Raw genomic sequence first — 17756 nt, 5'->3', positions numbered from 1 at the left:
ATCACAGATGTTACATTTTGGTGAAATATCTTTATTTTATTCCATGTGATAGGCCTACACTTGTGTTTCATTAACTCCTTTTTATACATCACATAGTAATAGAACATTATTCACACAAACGTTGCTAAACACGAGTAGACAGCATATTTCAAATGGACAGACACGATTCAGAATAGCACAAAGCTGAGTATTTAGTCAGTGACAAGTAATAGAAGAGCTGCTCATGTTAAAATGGCCGTTTGATGTAATCGATTACATGTTTTTAATCAATTTTAAAACGCAGACATTTCAAAACGAGCTACAGCAAATGAACAGTGTCTTTTGTTGTGCTATGTGTTAGTTGGTTTGTGTTAAACTGTGTGTGTGTGTGTATGTGTGTGTCTGGAGACAGTGCAGCCTTTACATTTGACTGTAAACTAAGCTACTGTCTACACACGCACACACACACACGCACACACAGTGTGTGACAGGAAAAAACGTTACTGGGCCCAAGTGTCGCCTTTAGGTGGCGTCTCGGCAGACACGCAATAACACAATAAATTAAAAAAAAAAAATCTTTCAACATGCGTGTAAAAATCTGTACTTTTGGTCAAGCATACAATGTTATCTGTATGCCCAAGTAACAAAATAAATAAACACATAAAACCAACAGTCCTACACAGGCAATAGCGCAACAACAAAGGATACTGCGACTAACTTCTCTGCACTTTTTTTTTTACAGCGCGGGTGTTAGTAAGCGTTAGCTGCATCTGAGGACAAACTCTTATCTACCAGCTCTACAAAACAACTAGTGAAGCCATGAACCAGTCAGCAGGCTTCTTTTATATTTTTACAATATTTGTGGCTTGATTCGGTGCACAACATTGGTGAACAAACAAGCAAGGCATCTGTGTTCTTATCCATAGAAATCCTGCATGGTGAGCATGCTGCATGTTCTTGCAATAGTGTAATCAACACGACACAAAGTCTCAATGAGATGGTGGGTACATCATAGTGACCAAAGTGACAACTTTCCATCAGCATGGAAAAATTAAACACTGGCTTTTTTTATATATATATGTGTTTTTAGGGGCATCTTATAAATGAAAACTCCTCCTCAGACATGTTAGTATGCGTGTAGCTAATTTAACAACTTGGGGAAAGACCGTTGCTTTAGTTTGAATGCAGACATGGCTTCAGGTTAGTAGCCTAGTAGTCTAGTGAATTTGGGACAGTTTCCCTTTGATGATCTATTACCTCATTGTTTGGTTACGCATCCCTTTTGCACTGTTTTAAATGAGGTCTCAAATAATGTATATTTGGTCTGCTGATGTTGTATTGTATTATTATAATACTGTTGTATTTGGCAGTTTAAAATGTGTCCGGTATAAATAATACCCAAATGAATGACCCTCTTCCATTCGAGCCTAATGTGGTAAAATGATGATTAGCGATGCCGTAAATTCACTGGTAAGATCCTGTATCTACTTCCTCAGAATAAGACAAAGTCGAGAAACAATAAGTCATCTGAGAGACAGAATAGTTGGAGGCAAACTCGTTTAAAATAAAATAAAAAGTGAAATACGATGGGTTGAGAACTCAACCTTGCAGTCATTTAAATAATCCCAAGCAGTTTTACTTTACAACAATGACAAGAGGAACAGCACTAAGAATCCGAACTGTGCAATAACTCACGAGCGGTTAGCTATGTCAGTCTGCGATCCTATAGAATGCCATGCAACTGGATGAAGATCTGATCATATCATTTAACTTATTCCTTGTTTTAAATGTTTACTTTTGAACCATCCCCCCCAGATAATCTGTTGCAATACAGTAATGCACACCCACACGGTTACTCTGAAAAGTCACTGCGTTGAAAAGGGAAATAAAGAGACAGGTCCTCCGACCCCAGTGGCAGTGAGCCGAGGGCGGAGAGAGTGGCCACTGAGAGACAAGCTGTTGGTGGGGAGGAGACAGGCTGGGTGAGGGTGAGGTGTACTAGCATGAGCAGCTGCTCTCGGTGACAGTCATCTCTTGCTGTTTCTCCAGATTGATGTCGATCACTGAGATAAATGTGTTAAGTAACATCGTCAATGAATCTGCAAATTTCACTTCAGCATTTTCTGCAGCGCTATCTGGCTGCCATCTTCTCGGCGAACACACACACGAGTAAACTTGGATGTATTTTGTTACCAGCTTTTCTATTTGACAGTATTAAAGCCATGGTGGCAATAAGAAGTGCACAATAGTGAGGCAATTTCTGTTGAACGCAGCTTTGAAAAGGATACTGTCCTCTTTGCTCTTCTCCGGTGTGCTATCCATCCCAGGCAATGCAGCGGCAACACGGCGGAACAGCTGTAAAACAAAGTCAGAAGATTCGACCATTAAACACAAGTGTTAAAGCTGTAGTACAAGAAAAACAAGCTGTCAAATAGGGGCGAGTGATCTGGATAAAAACCTCTAGCACGGTGCATGTGCATATATTATATTGTGACATAGTAAATGTAAAGTTTATACATAAAATAATCAGTCAGTAATGTCTACTTGTGTCTATCCTGGGGTAATAATCACATTGATGAAAAGAATCCTGTAAATCCCCTTTTTCCCACAATGCAATCTTGCTCAGTCACTTGCTCCATTCCCCACAAAAGGCCAAATACAACCAGCAATATTGAAGGAATAGTTACCTCAGTATAAACAGAAACATCTCTGATGATGGACATATTTCTATTGCCTCACAGTATATAATATATATATAGTTATCACCCACCCCTACTGTCACATGGGATATATACAGTACAGACAGAAAGTGATCAAAGCAGTCATTTAAATAATGTATTTCATTGAATAACAGGCACAAGAAGTTAAAGCAGTGACACAACATGTGATTGTAATTGCTGGTTGAGATAACAGCATGAACTCAAACGTTGCCGTGCTAAACTCCTCCACTGAGCATTAAAGTCACAGACACATTTAGAAAAGCTGCAGAAGTTTTTAGTGGATCAGACACAAAAAGAGGACTTGAGAACAAATACGCACAGTAGCAGTAAACCCGTGCAGACCAAGTGAATATAGAGAAATCTAACAGCAAAGCCTGTGGTGGGGGGGAAGACAACCGATACAGGAGGTACTAGGAATACCAAGACAAATCATGACGAGTCACAAGAGGGGGAAAGAAGGCAGAAAGAGTTAAGTGTAGACTGAGGGCAGAAACCACCTTGAGAGAGCAGAATCTCTACCTGTTTGACATTGTAGCCAGTCTTTGCGCTGGTTTCAATGAACATGACATTCAGTTCCTTAGCTCTCTGCTCACCCTCCTCCGTGGTGATCTGTCTGCTCAGGTAGAAGTAGAGGGGGGGGGGGGGGGTATGGACGAACAGAGATATGGAAAGAAACATCGCAAAGAGGACAGGCCAAAAGGAGAGGGAAGAGATAGAGAGAGAGAGAGAGAAACAAAGAACAGCTCAACACAGACTCTTGTTGTTTTTTGGTGAAGAAGAGAGAGGTTAGTTTAGTTATAACACGGACAGACAGAGAGGAAGACGAAGGGAGAGAAGCTGCTGAGTAAAGATGAAGCAGCGGGAGAACGACTTCAGAGTTCACTCATTCATTCATCAGCCACACTCTGATCCGTATAACGAATACATGGAGGAGTTGTACATCCCAGGCGGCACATCTAGGCCTCCCTAACCTAAAGGACATCAGGACTGTCAGGACTACTTGTCAGTATTACAACTTGCTGTTGCTGGACACCAACCTGTTTGACGTTATAGCCCGCCTTGGCACTGGTCTCTATGTACATCACATTGAGTTCACGAGCTTTCCTCTCTGCCGCCTCAACAGAAACTTGCCTGCCATGGTCCCGGGGAGGGAGGGGGAGGGAGTGGTGCGGAGTGTGGTGTTGAGGGGGAAAAAACACACAAAAAAATAAATAAAATAAAAATGACATGGAGAGAATAGAGCAGGAAAGGAAACAAAACAAAAAAAAAAAGTAAAGAACAAAGGCAGAACAGAAATGTAATAAAATCATAAGAAAAAAAAAAAAAATACAAATAAAGTCACTAAAATCACTAATAAAAAAGGCTGGAGTATGTAAAGTGCCATGGGATGATTAAAGTCAAAACTGGATGGGATGCACTGAAGGGAAGAAAAGTGGGATTCCAGGCTTTGGCAGTTTATATACTAAAATATTTAATGCTTTGAATTTTCTAATTGTAGTAAAAATATAAAAGCGCAGTCTATTTATCAGCCACTGTAACTAGAATAAGAAAAATAATTACAATCTTTCACACATCTCACACAACCATGTACCTTTTGTCCGCCAAGTCTGTTTTGTTCCCAACAAGCATGATAATGACATCACTTCCTCTCTCTGTTCTAACATCATCAATCCACTTTGAGGTTTGCTGGAATGAATTAAGATCTGTGGATGAAAAACAACAACACAGAATTACTGTACACACATCGACCACATGCTACCCTAAAAGACATACAACATTTGGTATTTTAGCTGTAGTTAAAAGTGTGCTCAAGCAGGTGCTATTCTTCATTGAAAAGGCAGCGCATTTTATGTAAGAAAAGCTTGTAGAGTAGTCGTGTTAGTCAGAAAAAGTATTAAGAGGAGAAGCTTGAAGAAGGAAAATTAACTAAAAGGTTATTAGCAGAAGCACATAAAGTAGCAACTATGCCAAGATAGCTTCCTTCCGACTGCTCTAGGCCCCTACAGAAAGGTTAGGGTACAGCCCTGACTCACTGGTGATGTCATAAACAACCACGGCAATGGTAGAGTCACGGATGTAGCTGGGAATTAGGCTACGAAAACGCTCCTGTCCAGCAGTGTCCCAAAGCTGGAGCCGGACCTGAGGATTGGAACGGAGGGGGAAGAAAAGGACAAGGAGATAAAGAGGGGGGGAAGGCAGAACAAGAAAGAGGAGAAGAGGACAGTCATAAAAAGGAACTGCAAGCCAAGCAGCAGAGATGGAAATGGCCTTTAAATGGAGGAACGGGGAGAATCATCCAAATGCAGAAGGGTCAGAGATGACCAGCGTTATGCTGACAAGACATGTAAAAGTACGCCCTGGTGAATCGTTAATAGGCTGTTTCAGAGGATCTCTGCCCATGAGGGGACGCCGGGAGACATTTTTTGTTATTCCTTCAAATCAGCTTCATATGTAAAGCATTTAGGAAGCACACACCCCACTGCACAGTGCTGGAGAAATGCATTAGTATCACTGTGGCTGATGCAAACACTCTGGCATATACTCTCATCATGCTGTCCAGTGGGATTTTCCCGGCTCGTAAATGCTTTTTATTTTAAATTTTTTGCCCTTCCACATTCTATGCGAAGGACAAGGAAGTGAGGCAAGGCCATGGTACCTACTGGCTATGTCATAAACCACCACAGCAGCGGCTGAGTCGCGGATGTAACTGGGGATGAGGCTGCGGAAACGCTCCTGTCCGGCTGTATCCCAGAGCTGCAGCCGAATCTGTGGCCAGCCGTGAAATGAATGTGGGAAGGGAGGGAGGAGGAGGGGGGGCATTTCATGACCCAGCCAAGGGATGGAAGGAAAACAAAAACTTCAAATAACGATGGAGGCTAGAAACATGATCGCATGCCGAAACAAAATGAATAGTAAAATCTAGGATAATGTGAAAACAATGTGAAATGGTGAAAGGGAAATAAATGGTGGCTATTACATAAAAAGCATGCTTTAAGCTTTTCTATGCCAATGGGAATGATGAATTACAATAAAATATACAGGGCTTACCGTACGATCTTCTAGGTACATGGTTTTTGACAAAAAGTCAATGCCAATTGTTGCCTGTAAGACAATCACTGCATTAAAACATTGTTACGGGCACAATACTTGATAATGCATGACATCTCTATCGAAGAAAAATGATCATCTAAAATCATTAACAATGGCTCTGTTCAAGTCATTATGCACACTAGCAAAGGATCTGGAAGTGGAAGATCAACAGTCACGATTAATGTATGTTATTGATTACACTTGTGCTGAACAAGTCATATGACAAATGTCTCTTGGAACACGCCACATATTGATTATGAATATAATCAATCCGTGCCTTGGCACACAAATTCTGAATCAGTGTATAACATGTGTTTTTACCTGATAAGTGTTGTCGAAACTGTCATACATAAACCTGGTGATGAGGGAGGTTTTCCCAACTGAAAAACACAGAAACAGACACGTTAAGACTTGATCCTGGTCATCAAAGATCATCTACAAGACAAAAAAACTCTCAAATTAAGATGAAATACCTTATTACATCCATTCTAATTTTGCATAATATGAAGGAGAAAAAAAATCAATGCATCCGTGACAACACATGGTGAGTAAACAGCTATAATCGTTGATGCTATGTGGACTGCTGAACCCACACGCTGAGGTGGCAATATGGGTGGAGCCACAATATTTTGAGGAATAAAAATAGCTTGACTTGTTATGTTTGTTTCGTGATGAGAGATATGTCACTGCCATGTTACACAATCAACCATATAATATAATAACGTATAATAATGTCAGTATTAAAGCTGTCGTTAAATGGTAAAAGGCCGACTGGTCTGGACCCACTGGCCGACGTGGCTCTGCAAGGTGCTGCCGTAAAAAAAAAAAAAAAGCTAACAGCTAAGTTAGCATTAGTGAGTTGAAAAGCAGCTACAATGACAGATACACGGATGAATTTAGATAATTCCCTTGATGTATGCGGAGTCTCGTGTTTAAAGGCAACGATTTTTAAAGTCCCGAAAGCCACATTGGTGCTTTCAATTAAAGTAGTAACCGCTTTAGTGAACGTTAGCGAACGATACTGATAGGAAGTATTTCAACCTAGCACAGCTAGCGTCAACTGCTAGCCTTTAGCCAAAAGTAGTTAGCCAGCTACCGTTAGATGATGCTGATGACCACTCTAACGACAGTGTCCCTTACTTTAAATCAGGCAACAAACCAATACGTAGGTAAGCCATAAAACGGTTATGTTATGAAACGGTAACGGCATTTAATGACGTTAAAGAGCGAGATGTTTTGGCTAGCTCACATATTTAGCGTTAGCTAGCCATACAATGACATCATCGCGAGTGAGGAGAAAACGTTATATCCGTTAATATTTTCGTCATCGTACTCACTATTGAATACTGAAATATTAACGTGTCGCTTTGTATCATCACTAGTCGGTTCACGACCGGTGGATAACTTTATCCTGCTAGCCAGCAGCAAACTAGCAGGAGGAGCTAGCTAGCTAGCTAACGCTACGATAATCTTAGCCACTTCTTCTAAAATAATCCCCACATCCGACCAAATTATGCCTTGTTCGCCTTGTCCTTCTTACCACTCTGTTCGCCCAGAAAGACGAGCTTGAACTTTCGTAGAGGGTTGCCAAACTCTCCGCCGCCGGTCGAGGTTGACATTTTGTTCTAAAAAATAAACTGCTAACTGTTAGCTGACTTTGGCTAATGATGTGATGTCTAGACCGGAGAGGAGCGAGTAGTGTATATTCATCCGGCTCCAGCTCGCGCTATTGTTTTCTTAATCGTAAAGTGAAACAGCGCCACCAAGAGGCCACTGCTGGGATACAACAATGGTAACGTAATGGTTACTGCATGTCCATATTTATATTAGGATACATTACTATATTGTTTTATGCCGCGAACAAAGTGTTTTTAATTTAATAATAATAATAATTTATTTTTAATAATTTATTTTTAATTCAATATTATTGTATTTCATTGTATATACTGTGCATTATTTTATATTTAATATTTTTTACTCTGTTATTTTTATTGTAAATATTGTGCATTGTTATACTCAATATATATATTTTTTTATTCTGTTACTTTAATTGCTTACCTGTATCATAATGCTGCTGTAGCGAACAAATTTCCCCTTGCGGGATTAATAGGCTATCTATCTATCTATCTATCTATCTATCTATCTATCTATGTATTTATGTATTGTATGTAATTGAGTTACTCTGACTGTAGATGTTGTGATGGCCTTTTACTAAGATAGGTAACATAGTGTGTTTGGTGCTTGTTTGGGCAAATGGAAAAAGGAAGAAGCATATGAAGAGGAAGGCTCTCTAAACTAGTGGTTGGTTTTCTATTTGGGTCACACAGAGCACCTGGTACATTAAACCACATCAATGTGCAGCAAGAAGATAGCTAATTTTCTAGCTAATATATTGAGCTGTATGACTCACAGCAGTTTTCAGCAACTTTTCAGAGACACAAATGTTTGTGTGTCAGTGGTTGTTAATTTTAGTCCCAAATAAAATATACACAGTTAGCATAAAAATAAAAGTGGAACTATTGTATTCGAAAATAAACAGATTAATCCCAAGAGCTTTCATAACAAAAGGCCTTTATTAGGCTATCCTTCACGTTTGTTATAACAATTATATAACATTAATAATAACAATATATTTTTTTTATTAAAATATATCTTTTTTATACTTTGTTATATGATTAATTCTCATCTTAAAAAATAAATAAATATAAGCCTTGAAATTAACATACTGAGCAAAATAAACAAACAATCGAATAATTGGGGGAAAACAATGAGTTTATTAACTTTTCTTGTCAATAAATAGTGACACAAGTAGCATGATTTTGGGGATATTTATCCCACAGCTGCACATTCAGTAATAATATATCATGGCTCTAATGACAGCAATAAAGATTAAGGATAATTAGAGGTTTGGTAATCCAAACACATCGAGAGAAAAGTCTACGAAACATTTATTTTGACAAAGAAACATATACAATACTTGTTTATTTCTATTCAATGCTATATTGGCATTCAGAGAAATGTCACACAGAGTTTTGGATCTTTTTCAGTGACTCTTTTTGAGCTCTTGTGGTAATACCTAATGAACATGTATATGTACAGGTGAAATAAGAACAATGTTAGTGATTAAATGACACTTTGTGCTTTTCTTCATTGGTGTTGAGTTCCTTTTTGTTCTGTATTCTCTGTCAGAGAGGTGATTTTTCCTTCGCTGGTCATCTCAACCCTCCGTGGCATCAATTGAGATTTCTGACCTGTTGGCATGAAACGGACAAACAGCTGATTCTGTGAGTCCAACATTACATTACAAGATAACTCGCATAATGCATTTCATCTCATTTTATATACAGCAACTGCAACTGTGAATTTTTTACAACATAATGCAGACTACCCTTTTTTTACATATGGATAATATGGTCTCTGTATCTAATGCATACAGTAATAGTACAACATCTCAATTAGTTGCCATTGGATGATGTAACAAAAAAAACATCTTGGAGGTGGAGCAGCAAGGGTTCAAGTGGAACCTTTCACACAAATGCAATAAGGTTCTAGGGTGAAACAGTGCACTTATTCAAGGGCCATCAGATCTTGTGCTAACCTTTGCTTTGGAAATGCTTGTCATACAAATGAAACAATCATTTGATCGTTCTGTCATGAACTTTATCTAACATCGCAGTTTTCAGATTAGGTATTTATTTCATAGCGAAGACATGCGTTGTAGCCCTTGAAGAAGTGAACATTGTAAAATGCACTAACGTGGAGGTGACCTCACCTGAACTACTGAGGGGTTTAATCCAACTGGCTGTGGTTCATCAAATACACAGGGGAGAATATAACAGAAGCAGCATGTCACACACATCACAGCCACGGGTGAATACATTCATAGACTAGTTTATACTTACACTTCTGCTCAGGATACAGCGATGACATGCAGTAAATGAATAGAAGGAGAGGACATGACATTTAATGTATAGTCAATAGTTAATCAATGCTGTCTTTTTTGTTCAAGTGGATTGTTTCAGGAAGCATTTAAATGGCAATTATATTAAAAAAAGACTGCACTCACCTGCAGGTTTTGGGGACATCAGAGTCAAAGGAAGCTCCAAAGTGACATCGCTGAAAATGAAAAAGAAACAAAGTTTTATCATTAAAAATATACAGAATAGGAATTTATATATTACTCACACTAATACCATGTGACCACAGATGAAAGACAATCAATATTTACCTTCCTGTTAAGCCACCCAGCAGGCTTTTTGTGAAAGAGAGAGAGAGAGCACAATAAAAGAAACCTTTAGTCTACACAATTTGAAGTATCATGCATAAATATTTTATATTCAGTTGAGCCTTACCCTCCGCCGCCCAGCGCTAGATTGACCTTGACTTTATAGGAGATGATGATTCCCTGCATCTCCTTTTCTCCTTGACTCCTGTGAGGAGACAGGAATAGTTAAGCTTTCAGAGTTTGAGGATTTGGTCTAAGACATGATAAGTGGATGACACAATGTAGAGTCCTGGGCGCACAATAAGCCCATTGATGAGAGACTTGTGGCTTACAGGGTAGTGGATGCTAGGTTGGTGTCCTCGTCTTTTAGCCGGCCGTCCACTGAAAGACCCCGCTTCTCTTTGGCGTTGGCCAGCAGGGGGGTTACTTGGAAGGACTTCTCGAATGAAGAGTTGGCGTCAATTGTCTCCCTGTGTAATGCAGTGAAATATAGAAAGAAAGAAATAATAACGCACGTTTAACTTAACAGACATTATCTGTGTTGTTTAAAGTTTTCCTCAATCCATACTGAGATGTAACAATGACAAAACGTTTTTTTCAGTAAAAGCTGTTTTGAATTTATCTAATGGGAGGTGAGAATGTATTTTTAACAAGGATTTACAGATATTTAATTTATCAGAAAATGCTAATTCATAAATTCATTAAATTGAATCTCAATAAGCACAATAAGCCTCTTTTGATACAGTGACAGCCTTACTTACGCAAACTCCTCGGAGCAGACCGCCTTGGTGTAAGTATCAGATGAGTAGAGCACCACACTTGTCTGCTGCTCAACTAAAAGAAGAAATAGCTTTGTTAGATTATCAGTTAAAATGTATGACTCTTTACCATATACACATACACACTTTACACGGATACTTTATCCCTTACTTATGTTCTTTTTCTCTCCTCCCTCCCTCTCTCACAAGCTATACACAAACACCATTTTTTAGGAATTTAACTTCAGTCAAGTGTTTATCTTTTCCTTGCTGCTCACCTGAAATTTGGATTTTCTTCACAACCTTGGTGGTTTCGTTGTTGATCTTTACATTGACGGTGATTGGATCTCCGTGGTAATAAATCTAAATAAATAAGAAACATTTTAGTCTGAATAATTATAGCATTAGTTTTGTATATACATATATTATGCCAAAATATAATATGTACACTTCAATGTACCTCTTTTTCAAGGAAGGCCTCCAAGTTAACAGGCTTGTCACTCAGCATAAACTGCTTTGCTATATCACCCTTGGGTCCAGGCTTGTTGTTAGCTGGTGCAAATTGTATTTTGCGAATCATCAGGCGACACGTGTCCCTAAAACCATGAAAAACACAGGCAAAGAGAGTCAGGGTTAACCCTTCTATATGTCCTTTAATGCAACACAAGATTGCGCTGACAGAATGGTTGGACTGTGGGCATTCATACTTCTTCTCAACTTCTTCATCTGCTGTGTTGGCAACGTATCCTTTAACCTCAAAGTCCACACCACAAGCCTACAACAGAACAAGACCCGAATAAATTCTTTGTTTGTCAGGCATGTAGAGTAGTATATAAGAGTGAGGGAAAAGTGATAGAGTGGTACCTTGCCAGCATCATTTGGCCCAGGCTGCAGGGAGACTGAGCATGGCAGATTTGCTGGCATCTTAAACAAGTAGAAACAAGGCACATTAATAAATAACACTTCAAGAAGATGACCGAAAAGTAAAGGTGAAGTAATGATATGTGGTTGATCAATCTAATGTTTCTCCGAAGGACAGTTAATATGTTGTATGAAAAGTTATAATTCCTCACCTTGAAGGAAAAGGGACATCCTTGCTCTCCAGTTTTCTTCATGAGGGATTCCTGCATTGGTGTTTTGGCTGCGGTTGCACCTGTCGGTGGATACACCTGAACGCGCTGTATCCAGATGTCTCTCCTGAAGGACAGCCCGATAACATCCAAGTCGTCGCTTCCATAGCGGAAGGCACAAGCAAGGTAGACAAATACTGCAATGGAAAGAGATATATTCAGGGTTGTCTTTGTGTTGCGTGAATTTAGGAACTATAACTTTCGGCATTGACAGCAAATCAGATGGAAATACCTTTTTTCCCGCCAAGACCAGAAGGGTCCACTTTAATGACACCATCTGCAAAGGAGAGGAAAAGGCCTTCGCATTAGATCACACAGAGACACATCGACTGTATGTGTGCAGATTTCAGGATGTATAAACAGACATTGTGCCACGCACCAACTACTTCCACTGAATCCACATTGTCCACAAAGTCTCTCTTCCCCAAGTACAGGGCGATCTGAGAGAGACGGAGAAATGGATACAGTTACTCCTCCGCCAAGGTTTCCAGAGTTTGGAAGTTATTTCTGGGAGTTGGAATAGCTACACACAAAATGCACTCCTCCCTATGACCAAGGGGTTGCTTTATAATGACTATATTACAGAGGCCACTTCCACTTACATGTCCGTTGCCACTGGTCTTCTTATATACCCTGAAAAGCGAGGAAAAAAAGCAGTGGATTATTTAATTCTTTAACACTTTGGGCCTCACTGAAAAACACAAGACCTCAGAAATTTTGGAATATTTCTTGGCAAATGTGTGAATATCAATATCCCAAAATATTATCTCTCTAAAGATTCCTAGCATTACATGAAACAGGTGGTGTTCGCTTCTTTCGATGTCTTCCAAGTAATCCTGTTAAAACCTTTCCTTTATCTTATAAATCTGTCTTCCAAGGTCTCATCCTCACAATCCACCTTAATCAGGAATTATCCATATCCTGGAGGACTGGAGTGTGAGAGGAGTCTTAGAGACGCGTGCCTCTGCCGAGATGTGAAATTGTTAGTTAAGAGCCACCGGGCTTCTTTCTTGTGAAGTTACTATCGACTTTGATCCCTGCATGGCTACAGTGCCTTTCTTCTTTCTGTCGAATGAGTCGAGTATCTGTTTATTAAAAAACAATATCAAAGTGAATTTAACTTAAGTCACACAAATTAAAGGATTAATGTTTGGTATTTCATTTTGAGACATGCATAAATGATCACTGTGTTAGGGTTTGAGAGGATTCAGCTTCAACAAATGTCTTTTTTGTGACATTTTAATGCCCTGAAATTGACAGGAAAAGGTGTGAATTCTAACCGCGAATGTAAACCAGTTACCATTTCAGGATAGCTGTTGAATTAATAAGCAAATGAGTCAAAACTCTTTATACTCACTTTGACATTTTGATAGCAAAGTTATGGATCCCGTCTGCAAATAAAAAAGATGAAAAGGCTGCGTTACCAAACCATTTGATACAGATACATCTATGACGGGTCCTCTGGTTATCTTTGGATTAAATGTCATTTGTAGTTTATTGTTGGATTTATTTTAGAAGAATGTGTCATTACTGTTTTTTAAATTCAAATCATAAAGACCACTGATGAAGTTCACTCATTATTGTTATAATATGACAATCAGAATTTCTTAATAACTACCTAATAGAAAGAGTACCTGTATGATTTTACAATTGATTTAACTAAAACAATAAAGAAACAATATTTCTCAAACTCTGCACAATCTCATTGATAGTTTGAGTGCTCAAAGCGTATGTTCCTGTAAAGTAACAGCAGTGACACATCTTCAGTAAATGCTCCTCTGTGCTGCAACTGTGATATCATTCTATCATTCCAATACATTTCTATTGTGTGTAACGTTGGTCAGCAAGAGAAAGCCGCTCACTTACCGTGCCCTCAGTCCTCCCTGCTGTCTTCTGTAATGCGTCACCGTGTCGTGTGAGCGAGTGTCAATCATTGCCTCCCGTTTGCTTTTATACTGTGACCTCCCAACCCTGGAGCCCTCCCCTCAGCTTACCCAGCCTGACAAAGAGGGCTGTTTTCGAGAAAATCTGATTAATTAATTAGAACACTAGTGTTCATGTGTAAAAATAATGTTGTGTATGTGACTTCGAAAGCTCAGAGACGTGGGCAGTTTTGAAAACAAAGTGCAATTAGCAGGCCGTGGAGGGAAACTATCTTGGTCACTTGGTCTTTGTCTGTCTTTTTTTTCCTCCACATGTTCATGTGCAGCAGGACGTGAACAATATTGATCACTTAGCATTTTGCACATATGTCCTCCATATTCAAATGAATGAAATCAGCCACCCCAGATCATGACTAAACAACACCCAGCTCTACATCGTTTTTAATATCACTAAGTAAATGTTAAAAAAAACTGGCTTTTGTTATGGAAGCCTATCTATTGAATAACGGTGGGTAAAATGGCAAACTGTCCACTGACATTAGTAGACCTGGAGGGGAAACCTTTCTCAAAGTCTATGATTGTAAAAACTTGCTTGAAATATAGTTTTTTGTGGCTCAGTGATCAAATATATATTTAACTTCTTTGTTTCAAGCTGCGGGATGTTATTTGAGCCTCACTAAGATTAGAGGATTGTCTTATACATGGAGGATTCGTGAATGTTCAAGGACTTCCTTTCTTATAGCTTAGACAGGACTAGAGTGGTATTAGCTGGACTTTGGTTGTTATGCTATAGCTGGGACGACAGATGGCTCCTCTACCAAGCTTTGTGCAATCTGTGCTCATGGCAGGTTTACAGAAATCTAAGTGACCTGCCGACTTATTTCTGTACAAGCAACAAGGCTTTCCAACTAGTAAAAAAAGGCATCATGCCAATCAATTCCACTGTTTAAGGTTGTCATCTGGGTAGGAGGCACAGGTTTAGCCCCAGGACTCTCAAAGGACCCACATTCATTGGCAGTGACTTTTAGGTGATCCACTGACACGCAAGGAGCGATGGAGGTAAATCCGATGGATTGGTGGAGGATCTTCTCACCTCCTCAGTCAGCTGTAATTGATTGATTAATGAGGGAGCTGGATGAAGGGTTTTATGGAGGGTTTGTCACACCGCAGTCGAGGATAATGAATTAGTTTGTTGGATATGTGTGTTGGACTCCCTTCAACTGTCATATGAGGGCAAGGTTTGAGATCTCTTTAATTAAAGCTGCCCAGACTGGACAGCACTGCTGTACGTAACCTCGCCGGATCACCTGCCAGGAGTTCACAGGCAATATAACGTTAAGGCGTTTAATACATTAAAGGTGCTCCGCTAATCATTCTGCTTTATTGCTCAGGCTTTTCAAGTCCTACACTTCTATTCTTTCGAAGCAAAATTTAAAAAGAAACAAAGCGTGAAACGTATATTTTTAGCTGCGTGACATATGTGTTACTGGTATTTGTGTGTGAGTTTATAATGTTCCTGAGTCTTGAATTTAGCTTTGAATATCGATTTTTAAAGGTGTATCCATAGAGATTGACAATCACAAAACCTAACCTCATTCCTATTTGGGCTCTCAGCTGATGTGCCAGGTCATAACAAGATAATAGAGTCAATACATGTAAGGCCTTTCCAATCATTAGCAGCAGCTTCTCTGGCTGCTCTGTAGTCAACTTACCAATTCTGTTTTGTCTATAATAGATAACCTGAAAGCTTCTATCATCTTCTATTCTGTGTATTCTATTCTTGGCATTTACAGTCATTCTGATACAGCCTCTGTGCGCTTCACTGGGCAAACCAAACCACATTGGTGAGAAATCACTCTGCCTGAAAGCTTCACACCTCAGTTGATTTGTCGTGTTAACTGACACGTTCTGTTAACGCTAAAGAGACACTGGCGATGTATTTATTCTCAGGCCTCTCGGGGTAAAGACAGGTTTAAGGTTAGTGTGTGAAATGTGTGAAATTAGTTAATGAATCAGAGCACGATGTTTGATAGAATATGAATATATTGTCTTTATACACTGTATTTTTGTGATGTGATTCAAGTCAGAAGTTGAATTAACTGATTACCAACATTTCTGATCATCATTGTGATGCACTGTTTGTTATATGGCGTATAGCTACTGTACATAGGCCTGTATTTCCGTTTTACATTTAATACTATCCAAACTCAAGACAAGATAATCTTATTTTCTGTCTCTCTTGGATTATCTGTTTCCAGTTTGCTCTGTGTGAGGTTACATATAGTCACATAAGCCCCTTACACTTAAGCTCTTTATATAGACAGTCAACATCGTTCCTCAAATGTTGGCTAGTCCCAGGGCATTACAGCAACGTGATATTAGCACTTCTTAACAGCACAGTCTTCAGCGAGTTGCTAAATTGAGGCACCGAGGCTGTGTTTTAGTTAACAGGGACACAATCAGATATGACTGATGGTGCACTGTGTGAAGTGCTGTTATGTTTTTGTACTAAAGTCAACATCACTGATTTAAATGATAAATGCACTTTAAACACAGACACACACACACACACACACTGAGTATGAAGTCAGTGTCACAGGGAGCTTACCTGTTAGCTGTTATGCACTGCAACTTATGTGACCTTTAGCCAACTTTTCTTTTTAGCAGCTGCTATTCAGCCGATGCTGTAACTTCACAACGTTGTTGTCGCCATCCGTTGGAAAGATGCATATCAGTTATGTGCACAGCCAGAGCACGTATCCACCACCCTCTTAATCACGACATGGCTCGCTGGATTGTGTTGTTCTTTAAAACATAATCACAGAACTAAATACATGGCTTTTGTTATTAGATTTTAATCAATACTTGCTGTTTTGGAACGTTTTTTTGAATCCTTTGGTGGAGGCTTTTAATCAAACTGAATATAGTAGTATAGTATAGTATAGTAGAAAGCTCTAATACTCGTTGCTGTTGGCTCACATACTGTATTATGTGTTCAAGTCCTGGCTTCCTGCCTGGCCTTGATTATATAATATAGAGTAATGTTATTTATTTCCATGGAGGTATTGCTCTATACCAGCAAAACTACAGCTCTTTAAGCTGGGTGTCTAAAACAATGCTAAATCAATTTAAAATCCGATCTCACAGCCGGCGTGGAAGATGAAAGTGAGCAGGCGGTTCTTAGAAATGGAGTACATCCTGCTCTCTCAGTATCCTGTCCAAACCACTGCTTGCTTAAGCAGAGCATTTAGATCTGGATGGAGAAGAGAGAGGAATCATCTTTCTCTAAAGAATGGGATTTTGCTACCAGTGATGACGTTTTGTGGTTTAGGTAAATGTTATCAGCCCTCCATCAGAGGCGTATAGACAAAGCTTGTGTTGTTGTTAAGATGAAGATGAACATATTTTTCAGTTGCTCGAACCAAATCATTGATCATTTAATTTGGTACACATATCCATCGTCCTCAGAGGATGAACCATGATGACTTTGGTGACATCCACAGTTTCCAGACAAGGCTGTTATAATAAACTAAAACTGAAATTAAAATTAGCAGTGAAAAATATTGTTAGCAAACTGAAACTAGATATAAACGACATCCTTTCAGAAAAACTAAACTGAAATGATATTGCCTGTTAGAAAACCAATAAAAATAGAATAAAATTAAAAATAAACATGAATTTGTTTTAGTTTTTTAGCAATAATATGCATCAATACCGAAAAAGTAGACGGCATGAATTTCCGTGGTAACATGAACCACTGAAATTGAAGAGACTTGACATTCCAGTAGATGGCGCTATGCTGCAATTGCTTTACATCAGACACTAAAGTAGCCGCAAAAATAACAGATTACATATCATGGCCATTCTTACACTACATACTTAGCTACATACCTCTGAGACATAACTGGCCCAACAAAAACAAACTAGAACTAAATATATAAAAACTGAAACTAAACTAAAACCAGCAAGCA

General features: G+C 39.0%; 2 protein-coding genes across 4 annotated transcripts; both read right to left on the bottom strand.

Annotated features, from left to right (window-relative positions):
- Nucleotides 1-10: 10 nt before the first annotated feature.
- rab41 (RAB41, member RAS oncogene family) lies at nucleotides 11-7506 on the bottom strand. Of its 3 annotated transcripts, none has more exons than XM_076102962.1 (8): nucleotides 7330-7506; nucleotides 6111-6169; nucleotides 5748-5801; nucleotides 4733-4838; nucleotides 4291-4402; nucleotides 3219-3312; nucleotides 2268-2334; nucleotides 11-2042 (listed from the first exon to the last, which is right to left on the bottom strand). In XM_076102962.1, exons 1-8 carry the CDS (start codon nucleotides 7406-7408, stop codon nucleotides 1978-1980), a joined length of 636 nt encoding a protein of 211 aa, XP_075959077.1. In that variant the 5' UTR covers nucleotides 7409-7506; the 3' UTR covers nucleotides 11-1977. The 3 variants fall into 3 exon arrangements, with proteins under 3 accessions (XP_075959077.1, XP_075959075.1, XP_075959074.1); XM_076102960.1 differs by lacking the exon at nucleotides 3219-3312 and adding an exon at nucleotides 3737-3830 and having other exon boundaries at nucleotides 7330-7495; XM_076102959.1 differs by lacking the exons at nucleotides 3219-3312; nucleotides 4733-4838 and adding exons at nucleotides 3737-3830; nucleotides 5360-5465 and having other exon boundaries at nucleotides 7330-7493.
- Nucleotides 7507-9829: 2323 nt separating this feature from the next.
- arr3b (arrestin 3b, retinal (X-arrestin)) lies at nucleotides 9830-12543 on the bottom strand (the record flags this gene model as incomplete). The annotated part of the gene is made up of 13 exons (XM_076103629.1): nucleotides 9830-9905; nucleotides 10018-10041; nucleotides 10142-10219; nucleotides 10347-10484; nucleotides 10776-10848; nucleotides 11051-11135; nucleotides 11233-11368; nucleotides 11480-11547; nucleotides 11637-11696; nucleotides 11846-12039; nucleotides 12135-12179; nucleotides 12282-12342; nucleotides 12505-12543. Coding segments are annotated over 13 exons (1077 nt in total), but the record flags the coding sequence as incomplete, so codon positions are not given.
- Between the last annotated feature and the right edge of the window lie 5213 nt (nucleotides 12544-17756).

The sequence above is a fragment of the Anarhichas minor genome, unplaced genomic scaffold (assembly GCF_050575085.1).
Source record: "Anarhichas minor isolate MPS153535 unplaced genomic scaffold, ASM5057508v1 ptg000028l, whole genome shotgun sequence".
Classification (NCBI taxonomy): Eukaryota; Metazoa; Chordata; class Actinopteri; order Perciformes; family Anarhichadidae; genus Anarhichas; species Anarhichas minor.
This window is presented reverse-complemented; position numbering and strand designations above follow the sequence as displayed.